Raw genomic sequence first — 14,883 nt, 5'->3', positions numbered from 1 at the left:
CAAGAGACTTTGTTTAAAGAAAAATAAAGTGCGAAGTTGGGCAGTGGTAGCACTTTCCATATTTCTCAGGAGGCAGAGGCAGGTAGATCTGTGAGCTTGAAGCCAGCCTGATCTACAGAGAGTTCCAGGACAGTCGGGCTACATGGACAAACCTGTCTCAAAACCCAAACCCAAACCAAAATAAAAACAAAACCAGAAAACCCAAGAAAACAAAAACCACCCCTCCCCCAAAACCCCCAGTGTGTACAGTTCATCTGAAGTATCAACCCAAGTGATCTCTTGTCTCCATTCACATATGCACACTTGTGTATGCAGAACTGCACAGATGGTAAGTTTGCATGCACAGCTACAGGGATAGGGGCAGTGATCATAGAACCACTAAGACCATAACTCATTTATGTAACACAGTTATAGAAACATGTCAGGTGCCAGGAAGATGATAATGAAAGAAGAATCCTCACTTCACAGACTAGAGGTTAGCAGGAGAAATGGACACACTGATAGATTTGAGGATGGGGTAAGCATCCAAGAGTCAATTTGGAGAAAATTCTCCTGAGGCAGGAGGTATCTCTGTGCAACTATCAAAGGACAATGGCTCACAGTAAAAGACTGTAAAGTCTGAACAATAAGAAAGAGAATAAAGGGCTTGGGTATAATGAGGGCCTGAAACTATGTATGTGATACTGGGTTAAATAAACAGGAGGAAGAACAAGGTCTGGGCCAGTGGCTGCCTCCAGGCAGCATTTGTAAGACACTGCTGTCCTCTATCATATTCTTGCTGCTAATTGAGACAGACTAAATTGTGAATATGACTCCTAACCAAAAGCTTCCACCTTAAGGGTAAGTATTATGGTATCACATGATCAAGAATGACAGCTATATCTTTGTGACTGTGACAGAGGGAAGTCTGTCATGGTGAAGCCACAAGGCAGTCATGAAAATATGTGAACCAAGAGAACTTAGTATAGCTAATGCAACCAGGACAGCTGCGAGGGTGGAGAGCGTAATGATGGCTGTGTGACTAAAGGCAGACAGTCAAGTTCAACAGTAAGCCAGAGTCAGAGATGCACATTGTTTGGACTCAACACCCCAAACTGAGTCAGAAGTGTGTATTCATCTTCCTCACTGATCCAAGAGGACACACATCAACTCTGCACATAGCCAGAGAATTAACTAATCCCAACAGAGTTTACCTAGCCCATATTCAGTTTCTGCCATTGCCCTGTAAAACCTATACACAGTTTCATGGTTCCTTTCTCCCTTGGGAAACCCTCCCAACTCTTAGTAGTGTCTCTCTGTTTTCTCTTCGTTCGACTAATTGTGGCTTTCCTTCAATTTTTTTTCTTTTTTATAATATTCTTACCAAAGTTTGCTTTTGTTGCACATGCTCCCACAAAGGTCCAGGTCATTAAGTTTCTTTGGCATAAAAAATGAGCTTGGAGATACTGTCCTAACTGTCTTTAATTATTTTGTGTGTCCAGCATCTTTAGTTCTTGGGTCATGTACAACTGGGCCTTGAGGAGACTGCTTCCTTTAGAAACCCTGCAAAATCCTAAGAATGAAAACTCCAGAGGCTGTGCTGGGGAGAGGCACTTCTGTACTGAGTCTATAGATTATGTAGTGAGAAGAAACATACAGAAGCATCTGGAGACAGGGTGTGTTAGTGTATGTACATGTGTTCATGTGTATGTATGTGTTTGTGCATACATTGCTGTGTGTGTGTATGCATGTGTACATATGTATATGCAAGGGTCTTATCAGCAAAGTACCAACTAAAGAAGGGGTCTAAAGGAAGATGATGTCATACTTTGGAAATGGGAATTTCTCAGGGTGGTGTTGGCTCAGGTTGTGATAGGCAGAAGTATGAAATTTTTAACTGGAGAAGCAAAGTAGATGGGGTTGTGTTGGCCTGTCATGTAGTGGAAAGAGCCCTTTGTTGAGGAAACATGAAGAGTCATTGATGGGCTGACATGTGACATGCTCAATGAGAACTTGACTTAGAGTTGACTGATAATGAGTCTTAAGAGCACAGACACACACTTCCTGCTGTTGCATGGTGTACTCTACCCAGTATTGAAACTTTGATCCTCTATGTTCTTCATGGTATCATTTCTTGGGTGAGAAATCCCATTCTTGTTTCCAGCCTCAGGTAGTGATACCAGATTTCACCCATTTTTACTTGGGTAGGAAGCTGTGATTATCCTTCCACAGTGCTCTCCAATCTAACTATTCCCTGAAATGCTCACTCTGGCATGATTAGTGCTTTTTCTCTTTTTCTCTCTGCTTTGTGTCTGTAGACCAAGATGTGAGCTTTCCTTCATTCCATCATCATGGAATCTCACCCTCTGGATACATAAGCCAAATTCTCTTTTATAATTTGCCTTGGCCATGGTATCCTATCACAGCAATAGAGAAGTAAGGCACCAACCGTACAAGGTCATCACCTGCGATTAATTTTTTAGCAGGCTGATTTTCTGCATCTGCACATATCTGTGTGACCCTCTGATCACCATTGTGTGAAGTCTCTACATACATGTTTTGTGCATGTAGGTGACTCATCCTATACAGAAATGCTAAGCTGAACATTAGTCATTTATTAGACATTAGTCACTTATTCTCTCAGCAGATATTATAAATAATACCCAAATATGCACAGACCAAGTCGGGAATGTGCTATTAAAAAAAGAAGGAGGTATAGCTCCCGGTGTGAAATGCAAATAGTACAATCTGGGAGCACATCTTCTTTTAACTTATCAACTGATAGTTTCTAATATCTCGCTGTGAATTTCTCTTGTATTCATTGGACTCATTTGTGCCTTTCACATTCCTATCTTAAGTTATGGTGATGGGTTAAGAAAGACACACTTTTTTAAATTAAAGACTTTACCAAAGCATAGCTAGAATTAGCCCTTGTGCTAAATGACTATAATTATATCTTTAAATTGGATTTATTGATTTATCATTTTGTTTTTAATTGGTAGATATTAATTTATAGAGTATACTAGATATTTTGACATTTTTATACAAACAGAATGAACTAATAAATGTACCTATTGTCTAAAAGCTTTGAGCAGTCTAACTGATCAATAGAAATAAGAAAGCATGGTTTTCTGGGCCTCGGGCTTGAATTTCAGAAAATCTTGAAAAAAGAGGAGAAAAGTATTATGGCATGTATCATGTAAAAAATTATGACCTGGGCTGGAGAGATGGTTCAGTGGTTAAGAGCACTGACTGCTCTTCCAGAGATCCTGAGTTCAAATCCCAGCAACCACATGGTGGCTCACAACCATCTGTATTAAGATCTGATGCCCTCTTCTGGTGTGTATGAAGATAGCTATAGTGTACTTATATATAATAAATAAATACCTCTTTTAAAAAAATTATGACCTAATATAGCATGCTAATGCTAGCAAGAAAAGAAAGTTTAAATGCTTTGTACTTTGTACCAGTTATCTAAACCCCAATTTTCCCAATATTAAAATGTATTTAAAGTAAAATTAAGTTCATTAGGATTGTTCCTGTGTGGAGAGTTTGTTGTTTAAAAATGTCGACCTTACACAAAAGGCTAATGATTTAACAAAGGAGGTATAAATGGAGTCAAATTCATGATGGCTGTTAAGATAGTGCAATGAACTAAATTAAATTGGCAATATTTTGAATATGAAACTCAATTAGATCATCAATAAAACACAGAGTATAGGCCATCTTTGAAGATGACATCTGATGATCTCACCTCTTGATACCATATGCCTGATACTCTTCTTCTACAGAGAGTAGGGCTGCCCCATGCAGCTAATAGAGTACTGCAGAAATGATAGTATGAGACCTAACAAAGGTCACAAGAAGGTTTGGTATAGCAGTTTCTATCCTGCCGTCTCCTGGACCTGATTCTGGAGAAAGCCTGTTGCCATGACATAAAGTCATTTAAGCAGTCCTGTGGAGATATCCACATGACAAATAACTTAGGCTATCTGCCAGGAACTGCCACTAGCACCAACTCTCTGGTGTGTGTGTGTGTGTGTGTGTGTGTGTGTGTGTGTGTGTGTGTGTGTCTGTGCATGTGTGTATGTATCTATGTGTATCTGTGTATGTATCTCTCTGTATGTGTGTCGAATGTATGTGAGTGAATGTGTGCCTTTGTGCATGAGTATGTACTTGTGTATATGTGTACATGTCTTCGTGTGCGTTCACGTGTATATGTGTGCATATGTGTATGTGTCCATGTGTGAGTGTAAAAAGGGTTTGACCCCAAAGACTCTAAAGACTCTATCTGAAGATTTATGAGACCCAGCTGTGTCACCAACTTATACAGATTGTTTAAGAACACACTTTTTTCTATTGAGAAAACCAGCATCTGTTATCACTTGCTCATAGGAATTAATATCTATCAGCAGCTTACAGTGGCACCTTCATACAACAATGGACAAGTTTCACTCTTATGAGGTAAATGCCTACACAGTCTTGGCTGTCCTGTCTTATGGCTTGGTGTGTCTGTGTGAGTGCATGGATGTGTGCATTTTTGTGCACATTTGTGTGTACATATGTATACATGTGTGGGCATGCATATACATGGGCATGTGTGCACCTGTATGTATGTTTGTTATGTGAGCATGTGTCTGTGTGTTCATCTGCATGAAAATCTATCTTTGACAATCTTGGTGTAAGAGACATGGGCATTTATAAGCATTTCCTTAGATTCAAGTAAAATCTTGTGTGGGTTATTTCTGGGTGTTTATATCAGGGTCACAGATGAAAGATCTCTGGGAAACAAAGCGTTTGAAAGAACTGCTATATCCTGATGAGGTCTCTGACAGGAGCTTCTTCCTGGATATATTTCTGGGGGTTAAGAAGAAACTCTGACACCTGATACATCTGTCCCTATTGCTTGTCCACCTAATTCCATTTTTTCATTTCTGCTTCCTTCATTGCAAACACTGGTTGTTATTAGTGGGTATCTTATGGGCCATGCCTTGTTCTGCATATCAGTGATCAGCCTAAAATGCTATTGCTCTTGGTGTTTACTGTTGACTTCTCAAGCTGTTTTTTTGATAGACTGAGTGCCTGAGTAAAGGGGTTGACCCCACAGACTCTGCCTGAAGATTTATGAGACCTAGCTGTCACCAGCTGCCCTGACTTTTGCAGATTGCTCAGGAACACACTTTGTTTTCTGTGGAGAAATATCAGCATCTGTTATCAGTTGCTCAGAGGACTTAATGCCTATCAGCAGCTTAGAGTGACACCTTCATGCAGCGATGGATGAGTTCCACTCTGATGAAGTAAATGCACAGCCTGGGCCGTCATGGCAGATCACTTATGTGGAGACAGTGCTGTAGGCAGATCCTCAGCTCTCCTGTGTTCCACAGATAAATTGCTTTGATAGTTTGAGAGGAAATTATTCTAGCAACATTTGGGGATTTTGATATTTCTTCAGTTATAACTCAAACAATGATGGGTGTATTCTGCCCCATTATTTTTCATGCATGCATCTGGTTTTGACATTCAGCAGGTGTGTGTGTTGTGGAAGCAGTGGTGGGAGAATCAATATACCTTCCTTGTCAGCAAGTGGTCTACAGCTCCTTTCCCCAGTAAGGACTGAAGCTTCACTTTTGCTACAGGCTGCAAAACTTGCCCAGGGGGTCACTATAGCCTTTTCGGCAATGCTTCAAGAATTTAGCAGGACATATGGTTCCAGAACATTACAGGCAATTGGAAATGAGGTAGGTACCAACAAAAGGGCTCATATTTGGAGGACAAGAGGAATGATTCTTACTGTTAGCTTTTACGAAATGAATGCCACAGATCAAAATCTGACTTTAAAAGGCAGGTAAGACAATCTTAATCAGTATTAGACTTCCTTTTTATGGAGAATGGGAGACTCAGAGGCTCTTGCAGAGTGTCTTAGTGGAAGGAAGAATTGAGGCTCCATTGACGACAGATGTTTCCAAGATGTGCCATGTGCTCACAGATATTTCTTGGGCAACCAGATACAATTGTATCTGAGCAGAAAGTGTCATGGTTTTCAGAAGGTTGAGCAGCACTCTACAGGATAATGTTCTCACAGAGCATCAAAATGAGCTTTCCAACCTGCCTTACCAGACCTTTGAAAGGTTTGTTGTTGTTGATGCCCAAACCTAGTGAGGGGAATGAAAAAGCCACTAGGCAGTTCATCTATCTCCACCATGTTTTAAACATGGGGTCCCTATAAAGCCACTAAGAGGAAAATTTAGGATTTTGGATAGCATAAGTTAATTAATGAAATGACTGACAAACCGAAACTTCTCCAATTACAAGAAGTCACATATAAAATAGTGCCAAAAATTTAGACTAAAGAGTGTTGAGGATAGCCTTTATTGATAATCTTTTGTTGAAATGGAAGTTTTTCCTCCAATTAGCTTCTGATTCTGATTTCAAAGGCAGAAGGATAAGGAGCTATCAAAGGGGTAAAGTTCTTGCTAATCATGAGAGTTCATGTTCATACCCCCAGGAAAGGCCAGAAATAGCTGGAAATGTATATAACCTCAAATCTTGGAAGACAGAGATAGAAGAAACACTGGAGCCAAGCAGCTGAGTCAAATGGTAAATGGTGGTTCAGTGAGAGGCCTTGTCCTAGCATATGAATGAAGAGTTTATAGATATTGACTCAGAAATAAAGTGTAGACGGGATAATCCTGGTCATGAATTTTTGTCCTACAGATGTACACCCAGGGGTGAACATATCTCACAGACACACACACACACACACACACGCATATACACATACATACATACACATACATGCATGCACACACATACATGCATGCACATAAACATGCACACATGTATACACACACAAATACCCATGTGCACACACACGTACACATACATGCACACACTATTCACGTGAGAATAAAATAAAACCTAGACACCTGTTTGTGCCATGCTTCTGCTCATTCATTTTGACCATATGCACATTTTTATGTGGTTTCACAAGCTGTCTTTACAGATGTCAGCTGAAAGTAGTCATGATTATGATTAGAGTTTGTAAACCTCACATGCATTTATTCAACGGCATGGTGACCATATTTAGTTTAATATTTAAACTTAAAAAAATAGCGGTTTCGTAAAGGTCCACTAGCATCTTTCTATACTTTTTATATTTGAAGCAAAATACAAATAACACAGTCCCTCTCTTATTGTGGTCTTCCACGAACACACAGTGATCTTCATGTCTGGCTTGGCAAGGGCAACTAGAGAGGTTTGAACTTACTCCTGGGAAATAAAGTGAAATCTGTGGGCTCAAATCTTTTCTTGCTCAATAGCTCTTTCCAAGACTTCAGGGACATCCCGAGGGCACAGCTATACCAAGCAGAGTCAAAGAATAGCTTGAAATCTCCTTGCTCCAACCCGTTTCCGTGCACAACATCTCCATAGGCCTGACAATGAGGGAATACCTAACAGACAAGCCTATAAAACAAAGCATTAAACTTTCTTATAGTAGAGGAAGGCTGGTGGAAGGGTTCTGGCTTATTAAGGAAGTAGAGTACGGACTGAAGATCCTATTGCTTTTGAAGTATTCTTGCATAATCCACGCCCAAACCCTTTAGGGGCAGGTTACCTTCCAAGTAAACATGGTTGCTAGAAAGAGAGGGGCAGAGAAGCAAAAGGTATCAGCAGTGGGGGATTTGCAGGCATTTCCGAGATTACAGAAACCAATGTGGACATTTCTTCTGGAAAGCTGTTAGCGCCTCATGCCTCCCAGGTGGGCCCCTCCATCCTGCTTGCCCATAAGGAGGCTGCTGAGAACCATTCAAGCCAGTTACAGAAATTGCTTAAAGTTAGTATTGAAACACAAACACATTAGCTCAAAGTGCTTGGAATGAGGTGAAGCTCACAAAAGCCCTTACCTCTTCTCTCCTTTGTACCACTCGAAGGCTGGCGGCGGCACACCTGCACCCTCACATCTTATCAGTCCACTGCGTCCAGGGGTCACTGTGCCAGATTTAATTTCCTGAATTGTAGGCGCAACTGAGAAAAGAAACAAAAACACCACGGTGGGTAAGAGGAAGTAATCTTCAGCAGGGCTGGTGCACACACACACACACACACACACACACACACACACACTTCTTTTCCTTCTGTATTCAAAGCAATAGCACGCCTGGCAGTCCGGTGCATACCAGCCCCTGTGTTTTATGCTTCAAATGCTAGACCAGTCATTTTCAGCTCAATTTTTCAAGTTGGACAATAGATGAATGTTCTCAGGGAGTACAGAGTAAATGCAATACATTTTGGCTCCGTTTCTATTGGAAAAATAGCACAGTGAGGCGAACACATCATCTGTATCCCGGTCAAACCACACTCCATCTAACTGTCCTTTATTGAGCGATCACAGGTAGCTGGCATTGGCTGTCTGCTTCAGTTTCTGGTTTTCTTCATGTGGTGCTCTGAGCCTGGATAGATCATTCCCTTTTTACCAATGCAAAAACCTAAGTCCGGAGATGTTAAACAATGTATGAGAGTTAAACAGCTACTTGGGTACAGGATTTGAAGTCAGTCAGGGTGAGTGAAGCCTGGGATCCTTTCTTTGTCTTTTGTGGTGGGTGATTTTATGACCCAGCCTTCTATCTCAAATGCTCTTCCTTTCCAAAGATCTGGATGCTATGTCCTCCAATATCCTCACTGCGGTTCCAGGGAAAGCAGATATTTCTTCTCTAAGTGGTTTACTGGAACTGCCCAAACCATTGACTTTACTCAACAAATGATCATTGAGCCTCCAACATGTGCCAGGCTGTTCTCAAAGCACAGTGAAGTCAAATTCCTAACACATCTGAGCATGAGTCAGTCCTACATGTGGTAGGTGAGGAGGGGATAGCCCACAAAACAGCAAATGTCCTGGCTAAGTGGTATAAACAAGTCACAAAGCATTAGACAGAGACAAAGGATTAATGTGCTGCATGGTAGAACACGTGCCAGAATTTCCTGGACCCTGGACCCACAAAGCAACACCACCAGAGAGAACAAGGAATGGAATGCAGCTTCACTCAGACATCTCAGGAGTCCTTTCTGTGCCCGGATGCAGAAACTGTAAGTCCTTCCCGAGAACGAAGGACCATGAATGAGAAGATGGGTATGTGTGTGCTAGTTCTGTGGCTCTATGAAGAAAGACTCCCAGGTAGAGAGAATAGCTAAGCTGTGAGACCATGATGCCACAGAAATCCCCACTTTGGTGAAGTAAAGAGGGACAGGGCCAAGATGGGTGCAGGGTGGAGACCAGGATGGACCTTAAGGATACCAGGGTAGCTACAGAAATGGTAGTATATAACAAAGGATGTCAGCTGGCTTGTGTTTTACAAGGCTCATGGGTGGCTGTCCTCAGGAAAGGCCTTTCTGAGCCTTTCAGAAGGGAAGAGAAGGAAGGCTTTGGGACTACTCTGAGGAAGGTACACTGTGCTGACACATAGGGATGGTGCAGTGGGTTTGGTGCAAAAAGTGGCTGGGCTTTTGATCCATTGAGACATTTTGGACAACAGGACTTCTTGACAAAAGAAAGAAAGATGTGACTCCACCAAGATGCAAGGGCAACTGGCTTAGACCACGGGAAGGTTTGCCAGGACACCCACCCACCATGATGGAAATCTAAGAGTTGAATGAAAACATCTTGTCCTAAGTGTCTGCATTTTAACAAGGTCTGAATATAACAGAATCTAAATGCCACCACACCGAGGAATCACTACAACCAGGAACTTGGAGATGTAAATACAAAAGTAATTTAAAAATATGACCCAAGTAAGTGTGTATTGGGAGTACATTTGAAGTTTATGTGGAAACCCATCAAAGTGGAATCTTTAATGTTTTCTTCCAGTATCTTGTGAATATGAAAACAGTAAGCATTCTTAGAAGAGAATGTTGTCTTCTCTTTAATAATGCCTTTATTAGCTGCAGTAATTTTACTCTCAATGGTGATGTTTAAGTTATAATCTAAGAAAAAAATGCAAGGTAGTAATTTTAATTGTTTTGGTAACTTCGTGAAAGTAATGAAAGAATGTTTATCAGAAATGTTTGAATGAGGGGTTGGGGATTTGGTTCAGTGGTAGAGCGCTTGCCTAGGAAGCGCAAGGTCCTGGGTTCGATCCCCAGCCCCAGGGGAAAAAAAAAAGAAATGTTTGAATGAGAAAATATCATGAAATAATGTGTATGTATTCAATTAGATATATGAATGTATGAACATCTACAGACAGAAATACAATATAAGGAGCAATTCAATAATACTTTTTTTTTCAAGCAGAGATTCAAGCCACCTTGGAGAATGCAGCCAAAGGTACAGGAGGCATCTACAACACAGCCTCCCCCACCCTCTACACCAATCAATTGCTATGTGCTTGCTTGAGAGACATGCAAGTGAGAGGCATTTTCCCTAATGTTTTCCAAGGCTTTCTGAGCCTCTCCTTGTCATGGTGACAAGTTATAATCTTTTATGGTTTCCAGCTATTACTGAAGACAAATAACCAGGCCCTCTGTCAGAACCTTCTACCGATAACCTGGTTAGTGAAATTAGTGTCCTGTTTGTCAAGGGGCCCATCACTCATTACAAACAAATGCATGAAATCCCAAACATCGCCTGAAAACTCAGGTGTAATGAACCAAAATAAAAACCTAATTTGTCATTAAAAAGCTTTTATACAGTCCAGTGTGCAGATGGCTGGGCACTGGGTGCTTTACAGCCAAAGTTAAAGAGACAGTGCCTATCTGGAAACATGTGGGCAACCCTGATGGACAATAAATAAATAAATATATATATATAATATATATATATATATTATATATATAGTGGTTGGGAAATGCAGATCTGAGGACTATGGGGCCATAAATGTAGAGAGGGCTTCTCATGGACATCGTGTCTTATCTACAGTTATAAAACCAAGCTAAAGTCTCTATTCATTTTTCTTAGAAACATGAAAATTCACATTACATTTAAATGTTACTGTACATCTTTTGCAAGGACATTATGGGGAACATTATTCATTTAATTATTCATTTTTCTATTAGCATCAAATTAACAAACCAATAACAAAAATCCCCTACACAGCTGGACAGAAACCAGGAAGTATGAGAAGCAGTGAAGAGATTTCTTTTATATGGTGGTCTTTATATGAAGCAGTGACTGAGCTCATTAGTGGAGTGGTAAGTGTTGATTTAGAATCAAAATGTGGGGGTTGGGGATTTAGCTCAGCGGAAGAGCGCTTGCCTAGTGAGCGCAAGGCCCTGGGTTCGGTCCCCGGCTCCGAAAAAGAGAAAAAAGAAAAAAAAAGTATATAGAATCAAAATGTGGGAAAAGGAGCCATGAATAGGGCCTACACATTTGTGAACTAGGCCAAGAGCCCAGGTTAGCTACTCAATGCCCGGCAGAATAGCCAATGGATTTGACAGACTATTCAAGAGGCCATGGTGGTGCTTGCCTCTGCAAGACAGGCTTTATAGCATCTGAAAGACCAGCAGTGGAGCTTTTAGGTTTGTTCCATGGAGATGAGGTTTGGCAGATGTTTAAGCAGAAGAATGACAGTTGCTTAAATCCATTAAATCATTGGTTGTTGCCTGGAACACCATGTCAAAAACGACCAACCAACCAATCAACAAATAAACAAACAAGTAAAGGAGCAGAACAGGTGGGCTTGTTGGGAGCTGGCCTGGCATTGCTCAAGATCATGCAAAAGTCATGGACTACTCCACAGAGAAGGTAGGGTTTGTGGGAAAAAAATAAACTGATCATTGGTTATATTTAGAACTATCTAATTGGTCAGTAGCAGCTAGATGATTTTAGGGTAATTTCAATTTCACAGGGCTTCTACTCTGTTTAGACCCCAGAAATATCTGAGGATGCCAGGTAGGCTTTGTTCCCACAATGCTTTTCAGAAGCCATCCTACCAACACAAGCACTATGAATCAAGGATGGGTGTTTAAAAAATCTTATGACCACAGAATTCTGGAAGGTTTTATATGGCACACCTGTGGGTTTCATGTTTCTTAGGACACATTTTGCTCTGTTTTGCCCACACTATGTCTTTGGTTATCTGACACATTACCTGTAGCATCCTTAATTAGGTTCCCAAGTGTTCCCAAGCTACATGGGCTTTAGCGACTTGAACTAAGAAAGAAGTTGAAAATATTTGCATGGGGGGGTTGTGGCGACTCATCTGCTTGACAACCATTGTATACTGTTAAATTTCCAACTAAGCCTGTAACAGCTGAAACCATAACTATGGTAGACCAATTTGTCCAAAATAGTAATTCTTTCTTATTTATTATTTATTTATTTATTTATTTATTTATTTATTTATTTATTTATTTATTATTTTTCACTCCAGATTGTATTCCCCTCCCGGTCCACCCTCCAATTCTTCAAAATTCCATACCTCCTCCCTGCCCCCCAATTCTATGCTAACATGTTTAAGAAAATGGACTAGTCCCATGGACATGCCCCAGAACATGATTAAACTGAATGCCTACTCTGTGAGTTTGTGCTCTGGGTCAGCCTTGCAGACTGTTTCTAAGGAGGTCAGGATGGACAAGCACATTATCATGTGCTTGTGTTTGCCACCTGCTTGATTCTATTCAAATGTAAGATTTCAAAATCACTAAAGCAGCAAAGAAAGCCAGCACTTGAGCCCCCAAATTTGATGAGTTTCATGGTGTTCCTTGATGTAGACTTATAGGTATGCACTGTGGACATTTGAGCACAATGCCCTTTGCCAAGTACTTGCCTGTGAGCTGAAGCAGATGCACGGTGAGAAACAATCAGTTTTAGAATAGTGCCATCAGAGACATGTTATGTAAGAACAGATGTTTGGGAAATCCAGCACAAAGGTCAACCAGGGGCCACTCAACACTTGTGTGATTAGATGTTCCAAAAAGAGGAGTCTTTCCTTTTTATTGTCTCTATGGGGTTAGTTCTTTGCATTGTGTAGCCAGTCATTCCAGGAAGATGATAATGAAAGGTTCTTCGTCAAAAACTCCAGGCTGTGCAGGTGCAGACAACAGAAATGCTCTACTTGGCACTTAAAAGTCTAATCAGACTCATTTTCCTAGTGACATGACAATAGCCCAAAGACCTTCTCGTCTTTTGCCATCCTCAGTGGGCAGTCTGGTTACCCACAGCCTTGTCATCAAAAACACGTGCACACAGGAAAATTACTTAGTAGATTTCCTAAGCCAAGGTAAGTGAAAGGCAGCATTGGAGATCCAATGGCAGAAGGCTGACAACTATTCATGTACCCCAGTGATGAACAGTGTCAGGAGGCCAGAACATTGAATAAGTGCAGGAAGGAAGCATGCCCCAAAAGGAACAGGAAGCACAGGTCTCCCAAAGAAGAGGTTATCAGGAAGAATCTTCTTGACAGAAGTGAAACAATTATGCCCTTGATTTGGATTCCAGAATTCATCGACTAAAATAAAGCGGTCTTGGCAGATAATGTTTGAAAATAAGTCAAAGATTTGAGAAATCACAGCATAGAAGACAATTTTAATCCTTGTATACGTGTATGCATGTGCATGTGTCTATGTGTGTCTGTGTATGTGTATGGGAGTATGTGTATACATAGGCACATGCATACATGATGTGGTAGAATTCTAATTGAGGGCCTTGGGCAATTAGAAACACGCTATAGCACGTGACTGTACCACAACCCTTCACTATATTACCATCACAGATGAGGAGGATGATAACTGAAAATGTTTTCTCTGAAGACAGTTGAATCTCAGTGCACAAATACCAACAACATTTCAGAGTCTACTGATTCCTACGGAGAGAACAAAAGATCAGCAAACTTCAAAAGAAAATATGTCCTTGGTTTATAAACAATTCTAACTTCAAAGAGAGCCAAGAATTTAGCATGTTATTGCTGATAAAAAGTGAAGAATTCATATCATCATAATGCTAGCAAAAATTCAAATTACCAAGATACAGTTGAATCTTTATCCACACAATTTGAGGATGTCAGCATTGTTTAACCTCTGGTCAACATTCACCTCCAACTTTCTCTGAGATTCAACTTCTAGGCATGGTGAAATATGTGGCAAGAAGCCCCCACTTGCAGTCATGTGTAGCTCTAACACTCACTAAGTTAAATGCTTCTAAATCTCAGTTTCTTCATCTATAAAAATAAATGCTTCCTACTTCCCCAAACTGCTGTCCAGGCAATATAAGAAGATCCCAGAAGAGCTTAGCTTAGTGGTTTGCCCTGAGTTAGAAGTCAATAAAAACATTATCTAAAGCAGGAGTTATCACAGGGGAACAAGAACCCTAGCCATGTGCTCTCAGTGAGCACAGACTGAGTCAAGGTGCAGACAGAACGCAGGCTGGTTTTTAAAACTTTCCTTATACTAGCACCTGGCAATAAACTGGAAGCTGGGTCTGGGATACTATGTTTGACTTTCCCAGGATTCCACACCCATTCTGCTTTTTAGTAGATAGCTGATATTTTTAGAAGGCAGAGAGGGTAGAATTTGCCTTACATTTTCTCAGCCAAGGAAGAAAGTATTTGGGCTCCAAAATGAGGTAGAATGTTAAAAATACATGAAGTATTGAAGTCTAGCCTTTAGAAAGACTTGCGTTCTGATAGGGAATGCTTTGCTTGAACGATTCAAAGTCTTGCACTGATTGGCTCAGGCACTTGTTGAAGTCATTTTCTTTCTCATGGGAGAAAATTCTGGCTATAATTAATACATTTAGAACAAAATCCCTGGCCTCGGGGAGTACTGTGAAGAAAGAGGTGGAATGGAAAGAGTTTAAGAGTCAGAAGATCAGGACACCTGGAGGGGGACAGTTAAAGAGACACTAAAAGAGGGACCTGGGAGGAGTTGGGAGATGGGTAAGAGATGGGTATGGTATTCTTTAAGAATTAATAAAAT

General features: G+C 40.7%; 1 protein-coding gene across 2 annotated transcripts in view; it reads right to left on the bottom strand.

Annotated features, from left to right (window-relative positions):
• Negr1 (neuronal growth regulator 1) overlaps nt 1–14,883 on the bottom strand; it is a 736,493-nt gene that overhangs the window by 160,380 nt on the left and 561,230 nt on the right. For both annotated transcript variants that reach the window (XM_087631810.1, NM_021682.2), the window contains 1 exon segment: nt 7,884–8,004. In XM_087631810.1, the coding sequence (XP_087487936.1) occupies nt 7,884–8,004 (121 nt within the window).

Source organism: Rattus norvegicus, chromosome 2, assembly GCF_021556685.1.
Source record: "Rattus norvegicus strain SHRSP/BbbUtx chromosome 2, alternate assembly SHRSP_T2T, whole genome shotgun sequence".
In the NCBI taxonomy this organism is placed as follows: Eukaryota; Metazoa; Chordata; class Mammalia; order Rodentia; family Muridae; genus Rattus; species Rattus norvegicus.
This window is presented reverse-complemented; position numbering and strand designations above follow the sequence as displayed.